General features: G+C 35.9%; 2 protein-coding genes and 1 long non-coding RNA gene across 4 annotated transcripts in view; 1 reads left to right on the forward strand and 2 right to left on the reverse strand.

The window, feature by feature from the left end:
- Positions 1 to 7,548, reverse strand: part of Mgl (low-density lipoprotein receptor-related protein megalin) — a 41,184-nt gene extending 33,636 nt beyond the window's left edge. The window contains exon 1 of the mRNA XM_083095473.1: positions 6,980 to 7,548. Coding sequence (XP_082951599.1) covers positions 6,980 to 7,151 — 172 coding nt within the window. The 5' untranslated portion in view covers positions 7,152 to 7,548. The remainder of the gene's footprint in view (positions 1 to 6,979) is intronic.
- A 1,133-nt stretch (positions 7,549 to 8,681) lies between these two features.
- On the reverse strand, positions 8,682 to 15,120 carry LOC145969399 (uncharacterized). Its single transcript, XR_014438090.1, has 4 exons — positions 14,487 to 15,120; positions 13,870 to 14,111; positions 12,248 to 12,410; positions 8,682 to 10,159 (listed from the first exon to the last, which is right to left on the reverse strand). It is a non-coding gene; the product is annotated as an uncharacterized LOC145969399 (long non-coding RNA).
- LOC145969393 (cytochrome c oxidase subunit 6B2) lies at positions 14,743 to 17,922 on the forward strand. Of its 2 annotated transcripts, XM_083095501.1 has the most exons (3): positions 14,743 to 14,876; positions 16,954 to 17,056; positions 17,615 to 17,922. In XM_083095501.1, exons 2-3 carry the CDS (start codon positions 16,974 to 16,976, stop codon positions 17,781 to 17,783), a joined length of 252 nt encoding a protein of 83 aa, XP_082951627.1. In that variant the 5' UTR covers positions 14,743 to 14,876; positions 16,954 to 16,973; the 3' UTR covers positions 17,784 to 17,922. The 2 variants fall into 2 exon arrangements, with proteins under 2 accessions (XP_082951627.1, XP_082951626.1); XM_083095500.1 differs by lacking the exon at positions 17,615 to 17,922 and having other exon boundaries at positions 14,750 to 14,876; positions 15,643 to 17,013.
- Positions 17,923 to 18,375: the final 453 nt, after the last annotated feature.

An 18,375-nucleotide genomic window follows, 5' to 3' on the forward strand; every position in this document is an offset into this window, starting at 1 on the left:
GTATCAGGGTGAACGAGGACCGCGCGCTGCAAATTCTATCAATTGAAAGAAAAGCGGAAAGTTCGCAAACAAGATGAAGATGACGTACGAATAAGTCTCCAAATTATATCGGAATTTTGTGAATAAAATGCGTCTGTGATACAGGTAGAAAAACGCAGACAAAAGATCAAGGAACTTGTCTTCCAGACGAGGAAATTTAGGGTTTGACTGGGAATTTATACTTGTTTCACTCTGGCCGACCCTTTAAAATTTCCGGAAATATTTCATTCAGTCACTTTAAGGGACTTGGGTCCCTGGTTAAACTTCTGTATTATGTACACAAAGAATATTTCGAGAAGCGTGTCTCTGATGACGAAGCTCGTCCATTACTTTATATGCGATAATACGCGAAGATGTGACTCGATAAATATTTTTTTGTCACGACGAATCATTCGGCACGCGCTCCTCCTTATCTGGACAATTTTGCGATATGCTTGTGTACTTCCTACATTCATATTTGAATATTATAATTTTGGAGAAACGTATTTTACATCAAATCTTTCAATTATTCAAAATTTCTTGAAGAGAATTCTTCAGAAAATTTCTTTCAATTATTTAAAATTCCTTTTCAATTACAAATACGAAAAATTAAAACATGTTGATGAGATTAATATTTTGAATAGCGGCCAAATTATTTGATAGCAAAATTATTCGATATAAGATGAAAGGTTTTGGTGAATAGTTTTAATAATGTAAAAAGGAAATAAGAGAACCCTGGTCCCTCTTTTTATTTACTTGTAAGCAAATTTATTTTATAGGTTTTTCGATAAAGAAATTACAACGATCGACAATAAATAAAAAAAAATCGAATAAATATAATAATATATTTTATTATTAATATAATATAATATAATATAATAATATATTTTATTATTAATAATATATTATAATAATATATTTTTATAATATATTATTAAATATATTTTTATAATATATTATTAAATATATTTAATCAAGGAATTTCCAAGCAACAATATGACAGCTTGTCAAAATTAGGGGGACCTGTTTCAAACTTGCCACTCGAACCGTATCTGCAAATCGATCGATTAAGATGCGATTAACATAGGTAGGAGGTGGCTAATACCCAGGCCACACTGTCGCAATAATTCAACGCATGCATGTGACAGAGACACCCAGAGAGCGTGTGTTACACACGGATACATTTTCGCTGATGCCTGTGAGTGGCAAGCTACAGAAATAGGTAGCACGCGTAATTCGCGCCAACGTGTTGCACATCGAGCGTTATACGGATGTACCGGGTGGTGTACGATCGAACGGCGATTACCACGCGACGACGAGGATGACGATGACGGTGACGATGGTGGCGGCGACGACGAGGACGACGGGCCCACTGGAAAGCCGAGCCAGGGTCCCGCTATCCGGTCGGCCGCTAGGCCGAGGTGAACGAACCTGTGTCCGCCTACTGACTTTACCTGCCAGCCACGAGGAGAAGCCGAGCTATCTCTTCGTGAGCGAACACAAGGAGCGCGAGCGAGAAGGAAGGACAACGCGATCACACGTAGGAGAACGAGTAACTCTCTCTCTTTCTCTCTCTTTCTTTCTCTTTCTCCCTCTCTCTCGCGCGCGAATTCCCTCCTCACCTATAAATTTATTCGACGCCTCGCGTCCGTCGTTAAACGCCCGTTGTTTTCGAACAACGGGCTCTATGAGAGAAGCCTTATCCGGAGTCGCACGCTTCGTACTAATGTCAATGGGCCTCTGCTTATTATTGGGAAAAGAATCTTGTGCATTGTTCGCAAGTCGAATTTGACAATGATGGATAACGGATTTTTTTTCACACCAAAAAGTGTGTGAGAGAGAGAAAGAAGCAGTCTGAATAAGTTACGCCAGATGTTCTAATTTAAAGACAGCTTGGTATATATATACACAGTATCAGGGCAATCTCTTCTCAAAAAAAAGCTCTTGTAGCTTACCTCGAGAGCTTTTCAAAAGACTGTAATAAAGTATTTTTTTCATCGAGTACTTTTCGAGTTATGAGGCTTGAAATAATCTCTTAATTTTACATAAATCATAAAATATCTTGTAAAACATTCATTTTTCGATTATCTTATCTTGATACTTTTATGTGTAAAATAATGAGAGGAATCAATTGGTGTAAAGAAAACACATAATTGTTTCGAAGAAAAAATATGTAATTTGCAATTAACAATTACATTTTTTTTCAAAGTATTTTTCAAAGTATTTCAAAGTATTTTTTTTTCAAAGTATTTTTCGAAGTATTTTAAAGTACTTTTTTTTAAGTATTAAGGTAAGATAATCAAAAAATGAATATTTTACTAGATATTTTATAGTTTATGTAAAAATTAAAAAAACTATTTCAAGCGTCATAACTCGAAAAGTACTCGATGAAAAAATACTTTATTATAGTGTTTTGAAAAGCTCTCGTAAGCTGCAAGACCTTCTTTTTGGGAAAGAGATTGCCTTGACACCCTGTATATATACATAAATAAATACGTAAATAAATATTTTAACAAATATATACTTGACAATCACATATACTTTCATGACATTCTTCAATATCGTAATAATTGAGACGGTAAATCTAACTCCTCAATAATAGCAACGCCCCTGATAGGCGTAAATATAGTCACTACAAGCTGTTTAAATGTTGTCAAACAGATAAAAAGATACAGACTGAAATTGGAAATTGCGTATTTTCTATAAATACGAATCGCAAACGTGGAGCTTAAAACCTTCGTAAACATTTCGCGGGAGGTCGTTAATTGTCGTTAATTTTTCTCGTGTAACGTTCGCTGTAATTTCTTCTCTCTCTCTCTCGTTTCACGTTGGTTCTTATGAGAGTTGGAGTTCAACCGGCCACACCGTTGTGACTATCCGCCGATCGTGACTTCGTGAGTTTCCGCCGATGCCGCTATTCGATTTCGTATTCAGGAAACGTCGTTTCCTTCGACCGCAAAAAAATGCTGCCGTTTCGTGTGAACGACGTGAGATTTTCCGAGGAAAATTTCGGTGAAATCGTCACGTTAAATTTTCAAACTAACACTTTCGAAATCCGAGTGATAGGCAAGACTTCTTCCCTCGTATCGTTCTCTCCTTGATATCGACAATAAATCTCGAGTTTGAAAATTCCAATAAAAAAAGACGGGTCATTGGAAATTAATCCATCCACAGACAATTTTTCATATTTTATAAAAAAAAATAAAAAAAATAAAAAAAAATAAAAAAAATATTATCTATACCTAGTTTATTTAAAAATGAAGATAGATGACATTTAACAGCAATTAACGCGAGATTGAGAAATTTCGAAAAAATTTCCCGTTCGATTATTTCGTCGATATAAGGAGAGATCGACTCTGAATACGTCAAAGAACTACCGACTCCTCGGGGAAAGAAGACTTTCTCGTCTTCTGCGCGCGTTGCAGGAATCAGAGCTTGCAAACTCGCGGCTCGCTCTCGAGTACGAAGGTCGTTTCGTCGACCCACTGATTCGATTCGTCCCACTTGTTCCCTCTCGTAGCTTGCTACGAGCATGCCTGAGCTTTTTACGATCGAGAGATGCTTTTAGCGATAATCTTCGAAAGATGTACCTCGAAAGTGCAACCTGTCCACTTTCTGGGAACGCGATATCTCGAACAATAAAATTTATTTTTCCTTTTCAGGGATAATATGAGGGATAATCCATTTCAGAGATAATAGCACTTTTTCATTTGCATCTTTTTTGAGATAAAAAGATATTAATCATTAGGGTAAGTAAAACTAACAAGTGACTATCCTTGCTATTTTATCTATAATGTAATTCTTATGAGAAGATATATAAAAAAAGTCGAGACTCTGTATTTGAAATTTTAAAATAAATTATTTGTATTGTACGAAAGTAAAATAAAGCCGTAACAATACGAAAATGCAACGTAATCAATAAAAAATTGTATTTAATAAATAATAAAATTAATAAAAAAAGTTTTAATAAAGAATTAAAGAAATAATAAAATAAAATTACAAAATAAAAATAATAACATAATAAAATTATATACTAATAACAATAATAAACTAATAAAATTAATAAAAGAAAGGTTTAATAAAAAAATAAAAAAAAATAAAAAAAATTACAAAATAAAAATAATAATAAAATAAAATTGATAAAATTAAATATTAATAAAAATAATACAACTAATAAAATTAATAAAAGAAAGGTTTAATGACAAATCTAACGGAGAAACTTTATTATAAAAGGAGAAAAGAGAGAATCCTTCAAAAGGATATATAAACAAAAAATTTCTTTATAAAATCCACCTGTTACTGCAAAAAAAATTTACCGAATTGATAACATTTTAAATGACCGACGCACTCCAGATTGAGTAACGAGTTTATCGTGAAAGGTCAGAGAATTTAATTTAGTCAATCGACAATATTGATATTTACCCTCTGATACTGTCGGTGCTATCTTGACGATTGCATGTCTCATATGCGTCAAATATGAATGTATGCATTTAAATATGTATATGTCTACGTGCATAGACAATAAAAAAAATTGCTTACTTAATATCACTCATGGAATGATTGCACGAAGGCTGCAAAATAACTTAGTCCATGATCAAAAATAGAGTGTTGAGATTGTGTTAAATTTTAAACTTTTGTATGAGAAATAGATGAGCGATTATTTGTGATTGATAAACAAGATTAATGCTGTTAGAAACTAGCGTTGCAAAGCTTTTAATGCATATCGATATACATTCATAAATCTTTTACAAACTTTTAGATACACTTTTATACTATTTGTTTTTGCATTTTTTACGTCTCTTTAAAATAAAAAAAAAATACAGCAAATATAGACATTAATTTTATCATAGTGAAAAATGAAAAAATTGAAGCTTTTTCATGTTGCAAATGTTGTGTATGCATATATATAAAACAAATATACATAAATATATGTATATAAAACAAAGTGATCTTGGTTTTGAATTCTTCATTTTCGCGTTTATTTTTCTTGACAAAAAAAATCCGAGTCAATTCCTTTACAATTCCTCTTCGTAATTCCTTCATACACTTATGGTACTTCTTGCGGATAAGTTTGCAAGTCTTCGCACACATTTATATATTTTTCATTTACATATCTTCGAACTCTGCGTTAATGAAGTTCACAATGTCAATGATTTATGAAGAGTCATTAGAAACGTGACGCGAGCGCATCTCGTTATCGGAAAGGATTCTTCAAATGTATCCTTTGGGTTCCCCGACGCAAAACCTAGACACGAACGTTGTCACACTTTTTCCAGAGTGTCTCCGAGATAAAACCGGTTTTCTTCTCGCGACTCAATATGCATGCATGTCGAGAGGAATATTTGATAAGAAAAGTAGGAAAACTGTGAAAAATCGGGAACCGATCAAAAATATTCGGTCTGCGGGCGTATTAAAAAAATTTTCGTTCCAGGAGCCTCCCACCCTCTCTCCCTCCCTCTCTTTCTCCTTCGCGTTAAACCGGTTCCAATCTATCTCGCCTATCTCTCCCCCTCCCACGCGAATGTCGGAAATAATAAACGTAACAGTTTGCACTATGATAACAGCAAGTAGTGACGATATTCAAAATACGAAAAAAGTAGAAGAAGAAACCGGCCATGCCTGATCTTTCATTCCGTCAAATAATAAATCGGATCTTCCAAACAAAATAATATTTGCCTCTCTCTCTGACTCTTTTCGTAACAAATACATAAATATTGATTTTCTAAATTTATATTTTACTGATTTACGAAAAAAAAGAAGAGGAAACCGGTTATGCTTTCATTCTGTCAAATAGTAAATTCGATCTTCTAAAGATAATATTTGCCTGACTCTTTTCGAAACAAATACATAAATATTGGTTTTCTAAATTTATATTTTACTGATTTCTAATTAATCGAAAAATCAAATAAAAGCGTTGAAAATGAGAGATATTTATTCTATGATATATATTTTTAAAATTCTTTTTAAAATAAGGATATATTGAAATTATTGATTGAGAAGTAAGTTAATATAAATGTCATTAAAAAATATAATAAATTTGACAATAAATTTCTGAACCTTGTCATTAAAGTAAATTAATACTAGAAGGCTTAAATATTTAATAATAAGTAAAAAATCTGATTTAGAAAATCCAACATAGAAAAGTGCGGTTCTTGAATCATCATAATAGGGGAATCATCATAACGGACAAATTTAATAAATTTAATTATCTAAAATACCCCGAACAGTCGTTGCCACTTAGTTATTATTGCATACGTGGCAAATAAAATTCCGTGAGCCGAGTGCATTTAAGGTTACGAAAATCTTCAGTCAAAAGACTTCGGAGTTAAAACACGAGAGACGAAGTTGTATCTACTATCTTTACCTTTTTGATCGTCACTAGTAGGTCAAATCCGATCGATAAGATATGCTCTATCATACGAAAGATTCCCCTAATTTTCATCAAGATTTAAATCCTTTATATATCGATTAAATTTTTCAAATTTTAATTTTCAAACAAATTCGAGTGTATGGATATATTTTTTTTTAATTTTCAAGTTCATCGATATATCTCTTTCTTAAGCATTTATAATAATATCATTATATCGGAGTAATAAGCATCGTACAAGTAAAACGCGTTTAATGAAAAAGACGATCGATGAAAAAAGTGTGAAATAAACATTCCTAATACAAAAAAAAAATGCTCGAGAGGCAAAAAAGTGTAAACAAACAATTTCGACACAAGCGAGAAAAATACAAACGAGTGATGCTCGGGCAAAAATTTGTTAATACAATCGACGTTCGCGAAAAATACGACGAGAAATCCCTCTGCTATCTTTTGCGCGCTTTTTCGCGGCTACCGTCAGGAGAGAGATCGCCGCGAGGTAGAGACGAATTCGCGACAGGTACTTCGAAAATGATCCGCGGATGACTTTCCCCGGATCGGCGAAAGCGGATAAAAAGAGATGGAGGTTCGACTCACCCGTTCTGATGGCGGCGACGTCGGTGACGGCGCCGAGGAAGACGGCGAGGACGAGCGCAGTCCTGGCGGTCCATCGCACGGCGGACGAGGTCCCGGTCGAGTCCTCGACACTTCCGGAAGCGCGTTCACCACCGGAGGAGGAGTCGACGACGCGCCGAGGCCGCACAGCCATCGCACGCCGGTTGTCTCTCCCTCTCTCTCTGTCTCTTTCTCGCTGTCTGCCTCTCTCTCCCTCGCTCTCCTTTTTTTCTTTCACCGTTCCTCTCGTCTGTCAGAGGTGGAGGACGAGTGAAGAGTCACCAGGCACACGCGCACACTTTCTCGGCACGCGATTGTATTTTATTAGAGATTATCAAGATCGGCGAGCAGGACTTGTTCCCGATCTTCACTTCCGCCGGGGAGTCCCCAATACGGCTCCGCGAGCGACAGGTACGGGCACGGGGAATAAATTAAAAAAAAAAGATAAAAAACACAAAAGGACGCGCGACACGAGCGAACGCGGCTTCAATTCATGGCTCGTGCATGACGACGTTGACACGGTCGCAGTCATCGGGCGACTGATGCGCGCCGCTCGCGGACCCAACATGGCGCCACCGCGCCCCTCCCCTTCCCAACCGCGACGAGGTGGTGGGGAGGGCCCGTCGCCCGCGGCCGCGGAGAAGTTCGGCGCGGAAGAACGCGCGAGGCTCGCTCCGATTTCAAATTTGTGGCTTTCGATGGTCATCGGGGAGATAAAGGCGAGATCTGAAATCGGAAAATCTGTCATCAGAAAAAAGGGATATTTTATTTTACCTCGAATTTTTTTACAACGCGCTGTAATATTTTACAATTTGCGTTAAAACAGTGTTTAAGCGCGATGTGTAATTGGGATAAAATAATTAGATAGAGAGCTCTGTGATAAAGTAATTAGGAAAAAATAATTGGAAATTCTTTCCATTTATAAATATAATTACAAGGTAACGATTTATAAAGGGAAAAAATTATTTTATAACGCACTGTAATATTTCGAAATTGCGATATAATATAATAGAATTTATAAACACGACGTTTAATTGTAATAACATAATTAGAAAGAAAAACAGAGTTCTTTGTAGTAAAATTAATTATAACAGAAGTTCCCTATTTATACATATAATTATAATTATAATAATTTATAGAGATAAATTTCTTTACAATTTATAATATATGAGAATTCATAAGCACGATGTATAATTGTGGAATAAAATAACTAGAAAAAAAACAGAGTTCTCGTAATAAAATAATTTAAAAAAAAAGAACCTTATTTATAATTGTAATTATAATTATAATGACTTATAAAGAAATAATTTTATTTACAATGTAGTATAACGCAATGTGCATTACACACACAATATGTAATCATTTATACACATGATGCATAATAAAATAATTTTAAAAAAACAGAGAGCTCTATAATAAAATAATTCGAAAAGGAAATCCTCTTTGTTTACAAATATTATTATAAAGTAATTATTTAAATGATTAAAAAGAGAGAATATTTTAACGAATTAATCCCCGTCTTGAAAATTAAACTGAGAAACTGCGAACAGTCGCGAGTTAAAGCGTGCGAAACGAAAGTCGGGAGGGTCTTTTTCATAGAGGCCCAGATCCTAATTCGAGCTGCGCGTTTTACGCGATTACGCGTCAAGAAGGAAAGAGCAATTTCCGTGGAAACTTTCACACGAGGACAGCTAAAAACGCTCGATGTCGTTCCTTTCTTTCCACACAACGGTTGAAAAATCTTGAAACTACCTCGGGGTACTTTTTCGTCGTTCTGTATCCACGCGATTCGCGTGTGTATGTATTGCATTAATGCGCACGTTTCCTGACAATTCTCGACGAATGGCTATTATTCCCGGCTTGCGTCACGGCACCTCTGGTTTCACGAATTCTCTCCGGGAGAATTTACGTCGAATCGTCGCGAAATTACGCGAATTTGGAAAATTCCGCGACGTAACTGAAAATTGCCGCTCTTCCGCCTCCCACCTCGCGAGTTTGTAAGCAAGCGACGACGAAAGACGCAGCGATCCGTATGATGTGCCCGTGTTCGATGACAGTTTTTAAATCTGGCCGGGCAAACACGAGGGAAATGATCGGTTACGATGATTAACCTTGCCTTATCTGACGAAGCGTCTTTTCAGACAAACTGGCTTAATTGACGTTTACCGCGTTTCCGGACTTCGTCGCGTGGACGAATCAAGAACGGAGAGATTCAGAACCTTACGATTAACAATCGTCAAATCAAACATTAATGCGACGATAGATCCGGTTCTACGTCCGCTTAGACATACAATAATCGTAAAATTAAATATTGACAATTAAATGTCGACAATAGTTTATGTACATCCGTTTCTCTCATTTTTTTCTCTCTCTCTCTCCTCATCCGAACACGCGCTTATCTTACAAGTAATGCAAAAGATGTACAAAAAATGCAGCTCAGAAATTTATACTTAATATATGATAATGAATTGTAAATATAAGCAGGTGCTTGCAATGCCTTTTACAAACATTACAGACACGTAATTTTAGTCATCAATCAAATCTCGTGTCGTTTGTCAGACTTCGCTAAATTCCTCTACACACCCTGGAGATTCTTGGTATTTTCAAATTATTAATTATATTTCAAAGTTCTTAGATTTCTATAATTTTCGAGTAAGCTCAGATGCCAGAGAATTATTTTATCAGAATGTCACGTGCTCCGTCATTCGTTGTTCTGAAAAAATGTTAATCGTCGATCCAGACTTATGATTAAAATAATGAAAATAATTTACGCGCGTAATGTATCTTTATCGCGAGCGCAGATTAGGGTTGTTGGGTTAATCGTACAGTACTCTGTGTATGTGTCGTGCGCTGAAATACCATCGAGATGAGCGCGACAGTCACTCGCAGAGCAGACTGTTCCTTCGAAGCGGGGAATTTCACGCTCCACTCTTCGCGGAGAGGCCCGTCCACGACTATGCCAGAGCCCAATATACGTTGCGCATTTTCTCGCGAACACGTTTATTAGCGACGAACGCCGCAAATGCCACAGCCTGCGACCTTTTCCATTGTCCCGCGACGTAAATACGCCCGGCTCGCGCTGACGGCGACGTCTCCTGCGTCTTCACCGAGATATTCAGCCGTCTCCGAATCGCTCGAGAATCCACCTCCACGATCCTCGGCCTGACAACAGTAGAATCGCAAAATTGCGTTTGTTAGACAGAGAGTGTAGATACAAGAGTGTTTACATGCTATACCGGATGTCCTGTAACGAGCGATTTTTTATCTGTTCTTTAAGAAATGTAAAGATGATTTTTTTTTAAATTATCAGTTATATAACTTTACTTGTCTAATTCCTTTAATAAATTTCTTAATTATTTTAATTCAATTTAATATTTTATATAATATTAATACTAATTTAATCATTATTACTTTAAAATTTTTATTAATTTAAATATTTTTTTATTTAATTAAATTTACTTTAAATTTGTAATTATCAATAATAAAATTTATAAATTATTAAATTATTTATAAAAAATTCAAATTTTAAGAATATTTTTAAATTAAGCGATTGAAAACATAATGCTTATTACGTAAATGAGTAATTTTATAAAAAATTTATTATTTAATTTGAAATCTTATACGAGAGAGAGAGAGAGAAAGAGAGAGAAAAATTAACAAATGCTAGAGAATAGATTATTGCTCTACGAGAAATTGTTCCTTAGCAATTGTCAGTGTATTAATTAAAATATGTATTATTTTGAATTTGCAATTAAAGACAATTTTTCTGGAAAAATGTTCTCTATTAAAATTTTTCAATTTTAAATTTGTCTAATTTGACATATTATCCTAAATATTTCTTTAGCATTCTCCTATATATTTTTTTACATAATAGATACAGTTAGGTTTTTTTCGATGTACTTTATTCATCAGAGATTGCCTTGTCTTTATTCTAGATGTTGCCTTTCGATTTTGTCCGACTGTCAATATGAAACCTATCAAAATACAAGAGCGTCATTTCGAGGAGAGAAAAAAGAGTAAATTATCTTTTGAGGAAGAGAAACTAAATATCTTTATATTGTATATTAAAATTATATTGTATATTAATAATATAAAAAATATCTATCCAAGTAATATAAAAAAATATCTTAATATTACATATTATATTATATTATAAAAAAATATCTTTCTTCTTCATATTAAACGATGGCCAATAACTCGCAATTTTTTATCTAGTTAATGATTGTACTATTAAATATGACACGCGCGCGAGAAACCGGAATAAATAATTAATTTCTTAAAGAAAAAATCAATGTTCGGAATAAATAATTAATTTTTTAAAGTAAATGCAAAATCTCTCAATGTCTTCGGCGAAATGAAAAGGTCAAGACGCAATTTTGCGACGCGCGATATCAAACTTCGTCATTATCGCGTCGTGTAGTTGACGTCCCCGTTACATCGCCATTAAGACCCGGCGATGTACGCGCGTGCGCGCGAGCTGCGCGAGCGAGCGGATAGAGGAAAGGTGAGAAGGAAGAAGAGAGCGAGGCGCGAGCGGGAGGGAGAGGGAGGGAGACGGATTCGAACGAGGGAAGGAGACGGTATAGCTTAGTTATTTTGCTCTTGTGGGATTGGGTGTGGAGTTGTATGCGCGAGTCGGCTGGTACGGACAGGTACCAAATGCCACAAGGTCAAAACTCGCATACAACGCGTAGAGCAGCTCGGTGCACGATTCCCTCCTCTTTCGGTCTGGAGAACCTCAAGGACTATCGCGCGATAAGAGAGAAAGAGAAAGAGAGAGATAAAAAAGAGGAGAGAGATGCTACGTCGCATCGTCGTGATGAAATTGCTCCATTGGCATCTCTCTTTCTCTCTCTTCATGTTACAAAACAATAACTTCCGCGATTCCCGTAATACCAACATGAATTTTTACGTGCCGATGCGATGATATGCTTTGAAAGAAAGAAATTTTTTTGTCGATTTAAAAGATATACATATGTTGAATTTTGAGATACGTGATTTTATTGCAATTAATTAGATGCAAAAGATTTGCATGAATACTCTCTGCCCTAATTAGAGAAATCCTTCGCAGTATAAATTATTTGAAAAGAGGGAGAGAGAGAGAGTCATCGAATATTTACACAATTAATAATCAAACATTCTAAAAATCTGCTTTGTCAAACAATACTCAATTAATAGGAAAGGAGCTAAGCCGAGAGCTACTTTTAAATCATTAACTATCGTATGCGAAATGCATATAAATGTATATACCAAATTTAGTATGCTCGATTAAAGATGATTAAGGAACCATCAGGTAGTTTACTGGCATCATCGGAAAGTAATATCGATGCCGGGGAGAGATGTGACGTCAGGAGATTTTAATGCCGGGTCATAATAGCTGGAGCGTTTTATTTTTACATCGTGACCATGGGGCCTGAAAAGAAATCGTTTAATTATGCAGTTAAATTTTATATTACTATATTTTATATGATTTTATAGCGACTGCATTGCCAATTATGATTACTAATGTATTACTATTTGTATGGTGGAAAAAAGAAAACTGAAAAAAAAGGAAACTGTTTAATTTCTTTATTTATAATTTTAAAAATATTCAAATCTTTTAGTATATTTAACCTTAAGGAAGTTTATTTTAAAAGCTTTTGTAAATTTTTCATTGCGTTAATTTCTTTCCATATTAATTATGCTGATAAACAGTCAAAATATTAAGTCGTTTATCCATTTGTTGAAATTAATTAACATTGAAAATGTGACAAAAATATGAAAATTATAAAAAAATATATATATTAAATAAATATTTCTACAAAATTGTCGAGATGTATGAAATTATTGATGAAAAAAATTGATAAATCTAAAAAAGTTAATACTTATTTAATAATTAATTAACTTAATTATGTGTGTCATTTCAAAAAATTATTTAAACAAATTTTGAAAGAAAAATAGAGGTCATATATTTGAAAGATTCCTCATCACTAATTATATATGCATACTTTCTATATCATCGATTGAAAGCTAACAACAGAACTTTATATACTATTAAAACTCACATGAGCAGCAATTTATTGCTTCATTATATTTTTATGCCCCACTTTCATCAAAGATTTAATAAAACAATTATTGACAGACACAAATATCTTCTCGATATGTTTAATTAAAGCCAGAAAAATATATCGCGCTTTTGTAATTCATTTTTCCTCGATAATTTTAATGTACACAATCAATCTGTCTTTATTTGATATGTACATAAGACTAAATGATATACCAAACAAGAAATTATAAATTGATAAATTAATTCGTAAAAGAAAAGATTGCATCTGAAACACTGTGCAATTTTCAGTACAACTCTTATATAACACTAAAAATATCTATATCAATAATAATATTCATTTTGAGGGGAAGAAGGGAAATGTGAAAAGATATATGCATATGATTGATGTATTTTAAATAAATAAGTAATAATTAAATAAATAATAAATAACAATAACATATTTTGCCATCATCTCTTGCAAAAATTCTCAACTAAATTATTGTTGTAGATATCAATAAAAAAATTTATCGAAGCCGGGGATAATATTAAAAGTGCTAATAATATCATCGATTGTCTTTGACGATCTTACAATTTAGAATGAAACTCAAAACAAAAATATTCTATTCATAATTTTATGCGCTTCATATTTTAATATGCGTGTGTGTATCTTGATATATATTTTATAAATGTATGCACATAAAAATATAATTGGAATTCTGCTATGAATTTTGTTGCAAATTATGAATACCCTTAATCGAGTCTAACAAAAAGAGTATATTTGTAATGAGTTACATCGCAAGTATATACATATATACTTTACAAAAATAATATATATATATATACTTACAAAATATTAAAATAACTGCAAATTGTAAAGTTGAAGTTGCATTTTCGCAGATTTAGCGTCTTCGATATTTAACCTAATTCGAATTCCAATCCCCACAAACTAACTGAAACATAAGAGAAGAAACTCGTGGAGAATATTTCTAGCTGAATTAGATTGGCGCTGAAATCGATATCGAAGATCGTTGATTGGACGGCCGGCTTTCCGTCCGACCAATCGGCGGTTATCTGTCAGACGCGGGACGCCTGAAAAGATATATTGTATGATTTTAAATAAATAAGTAATTACTAACATATTTTGCCATCATCTCTTGCAAAAGTCGAAATTGTTGCTGTAGATATCGATAAAAAAATTTGTCGAAGCCGGGGATAATAATTAAAATAGGCGATCTCATAATTCAGAATGAAAATTCAACACAAAAATTTTATTCATAATTTTATGCGCCCCATATTTTAATGTGTGTGTGTATTTTGATATACATTTTATAAATGCACATAAAAATATAAATGGAATTCTGCTATGAATTTCGTCGCAAATTTTGAATACCCTTAATCGAGTCTAACAAGAGTACATACATTTGTAATGCGTTACATCGCAAGTACATACATGCATATACTTACAAAACATCAAAATAACTGCAAATTGTAAAATTGATGTTGCATTTTCGCAGATTCAGCGTCTTCGGCAAACTGATTCGAACTGCAAATAATCCACGAACCAACTGAAACATAAGAGAAGAAACTCGTGGAGAATATTTTAAGCTGAACTAGAACGGCGCTGAAATCGATGTCAAAGGCCGCCGATTGGACGGCCGGCTCTCCGTCCGACCAATCGGCGGTCATCTGTCAAACGGCCACGCGGGACGCTTCTCCGCATGCGCAGCAACGTTCGTGGCGAACCGAGCGGGACGAGGGATCATCCTCTCCTCGAGGTGCATGACGTAACGAAGTCGTCGTCTGGCGCGGTGTTTCTTAGTGGCCATTTTGTTTCCAACCGCACGGCTGATTAAGGTATTACGCATACAGATAAATTAGCGTTACTTAGGCGGTCCAGCGAGACGCTCGACGAGACGGTCGTATCCGCACGTGCGGTGAGATAGGAGGGTATCGCCATCCCCGGTAGTAGATCTCGAGGGAAGTCGTCGATGACACGGCTCTTGCGTTCGCTTCCACCTTCCTACTCATCCTGATACTCGAGACCTGGATCCTCCGGTAACGTCATCTCCTCGACTCGCCGGGCGAGTTTTTCATCCCTTCATCCAGTTGATTTCCTGAAAGACGAGAAATTTTCAAGATTATCATGTGGTTTGATTAGTACTCAAGTCTAAATCTCTTTCTGGATTCTGGACCTAGTTTTGATTGTCATTGCATCTTTAGAGATTTATACCTGTGGTGTAAAAGAATATATATTATGTATGAGCAAAGAGCTTTTTGAGGTACGTTCCTTCTTGCCTCGAGACATACTGCCAGAGCACAATCATCATGCTGTATACTTGTAACGGTAGAAATTGTATGATAAATTGCAGCTTGGTGATTGCAGGCAATGCCCTTGATTCAATAGTGAGCGTCCTCTCTTTCTCGCTGCCTATCCATTACCTTTTGTTGGTTCTGTTTGAACTATCAGACTACATTATACTCTCTCGCTCTAAGTCCGCCTGTCTCTCTATCTCTCTCTCTCTCTCGCGCGAATGCACACTTAAAAAGCCCAAGTCAGATGAAGGCGCGAAGATCCGGAATGAGCTGTGTAACTCATGGAAGGCAGTTTCTATCCTTATAGGTGTCCGTCCTTCGGTCCTTTGGCCCGGCATCGTGATGGACTCAAAGCGGTACGAACGCAGCACCAGGTCGAATACCGAATCGCCACCTGCTCCGCCTTCGCCTCCTATGTATAGCACAAGTTACAGCACGTCACACGACAACCACAAGAGCAGAGTCAGTTCGCGACGTTCGCCCTCGCCGAGCATCGATCATCATCGGAGCAGTAGGTCCTCGCGGAACAGCTCGCCGCTCCAGGAGCGACGCAAGCGTCGTCGAAGCGGTTCCAGATCGTCCCCGGTACGCTCCCACAGACGGTCCAGATCCAGCGACAAGGACCGCGATCGCGACAGAGACAGATCGCGTAAATATTCCAGAAGAGACAGATCGCGATCGAGGTCGCGAGGCAGGTCTCGCTCGAGGGACAAACGACGAAGTCGCAGTCGTAATCGCAGCAGGGACAGGCACAGGTACAGGGAGAGCCGTAGGCATCACACGAATAGGGCACCCTCGTACGAATCCGACGCTTTGGACGAACACGGGGAGGGAGCGGGGACGGTGATGCATCAGACAGCGACTGTTCTACCGCCACCGAACGCCTTCAAGAACGATGGTAGCTTTATGGAGATGTTCAAGAAGATGCAGGAACAAATGCAGCCTGCGGCGCAGAAACCTACCACTTCGTCTGTCCTAGAGGAGAAGCCCGTAGTACCTCCACCGTTGATGGTGGGTAAGAGAAGAGGTGGCAGGATTCTCAAGACCGGCATGGTGGCGAAACCAAAGACAGAACAGACGGTGGAGCAACCAAAGGACGCGTGGTCGCTGTACATGGCGGAGGTGAAAAAGTATCGGGAGGTTTGCTGCCAGGAGGAGGACAACACGCGGCCCTTGGTTAAATAACTTGGACACTTCGCGTCAGCCCTTCTTTATATACATACTTAGCTCATTAACTTTCTTCTATACTAAGACACTTGGTTTTATTCTTAAGAAAATCGCGGAACAAGTACCGCTTCTGGAGGCATCTTTTATTTCGTTTCACCGCGAGCTTCATGGTCATCCAAGTTCAGCGTTATAAGATTTCTCTGTAAGAATTTCTCTGAAACAGATGAAAAGATATAACGGTGAAGGGAAAAGTGGCCGAGAGAAGCGAACTTATTTGTGATATAGTGTCGCGTGTGCTTTGAGAGACGAATGGACGAGAGCGAGAGAGAAACATAGAATTTACTTTTACGCAAAAAGAGGGTAGAAAGAGGAAGAGAGGAGTCGAGATACAAGACGCGAGAGAGTCTGTGCTAAGATTTAGAGATTAAATAATTTATGACTTGTTGAGCAGTGTCCTATATTGCTGCAAACATGACGAAATTTACGGATCTCACCGAGGCTTCAATACAAACTGCACCGTACGATCCTAGGTTTCCTAATCAAAATCAGAGCAGGTAAGGATAAAAAACGGTCCGGTTTTAATCGGTATCAATGTATATCAAAAATGTAACACGATTAACTTTTTATTGCATCAAAGAATTTAATTCTTTTATAATAAAGTGCAATATAATTTATATATTTTCACATATTCTTTTTATCATATTAAAGGCTCATGCATCACACATATATTAGTCTTACTTACTATCAAAATTTAAAAGGAAGTTATCCAGATCTCTCTCTTTAATTTGTTATTTTTTAAATTGTTAGGGAGAGGGGAAATGTATGTTATGTATATAAAAACCGTGCAAATAGAATAATCTGAAAATAAAGATATATAATATTAATAACATTGACATATTTTATCATTATAAGCCTGATGAAATTATATTTATATCATTGTTGCACTATATTTATAATTAGATTTTCTACAGTTACATTTTCATCAGAAACGCAGTGCCAAATATACGTGTAAAGAAACCTGTGCATAAAAACAGAAAGAAAAACAGATATACTATTTTGCCTTACTATTCTCAATCAAGATAGCACCTGTAATTGAACATAATGATCTGTAGATACTGTTACCAGAGCTACGTAGACTTCCAGCGATGCAAGAAGAAGCACAATGAAGAATACGAGGCCTGCCAATATTTTAAGAGGGTTTACAAATCGATGTGTCCAAACGCCTGGTTAGAAAAGTGGGACGAGCAGATCGACGCGGGCACGTTTGCTGGTCGCATCTAGGATTTCCTTGCAGTTACATCGCGCGTCAGCTTTTCATCATAGTGAATTGTTTAATAAGCGAAGAACAGGATTCTAGGATCGCGTGTCATTTCCTGTTTGTAAAATAACTCGTACCTAAATAAATTTAATGATACTTCAATCTTTTATCGTTCTCTCGTCATAACAAGATTTCCCGCAATGACTGCGATAGACGCGATCGCGCAAACACACGTACTAGTTACACTCCTCTCTTCTAATTGTAAAACTATATCCAGACACTTCAATTGTACAATTCAAAATTTTTCTTTCGGTACTCTGTAACTCAATAATAACACGCGCTCACAAATTTTGATAAGTTTAGTAGATGTAATTCAATATAAAAATATTCAGTACAATATTAATTTTTTTTCTCAATTTATCCTTTCAACTTAATCGACGCTTCCTATAAATCGCGTTCTTCACATAATTAACATTAATTATTCTCTGACGCAATAAACAACAAACATTCTGCATAGTTTTAAATAATAAACATTAAGATTCCTGCTCGGTTCAATGTCAGCAAACGTTCGATTTCTGGAGATGTAAATGGTTGAAGACTTCAATAAAAATGTAA

The sequence above is a fragment of the Camponotus vicinus genome, unplaced genomic scaffold (assembly GCF_025532165.1).
Source record: "Camponotus vicinus isolate PSW18456_S1 unplaced genomic scaffold, iyCamVici1.0 SCAF_3, whole genome shotgun sequence".
Taxonomy (NCBI): domain Eukaryota; kingdom Metazoa; phylum Arthropoda; class Insecta; order Hymenoptera; family Formicidae; genus Camponotus; species Camponotus vicinus.

What these genes read in the sequence shown, in the direction of transcription:
- LOC145969393 (XM_083095500.1), top strand. Translation starts at nt 15,678, where the DNA reads ATGGACTCAAAGCGGTACGAACGCAGCACCAGGTCGAATACCGAATCG.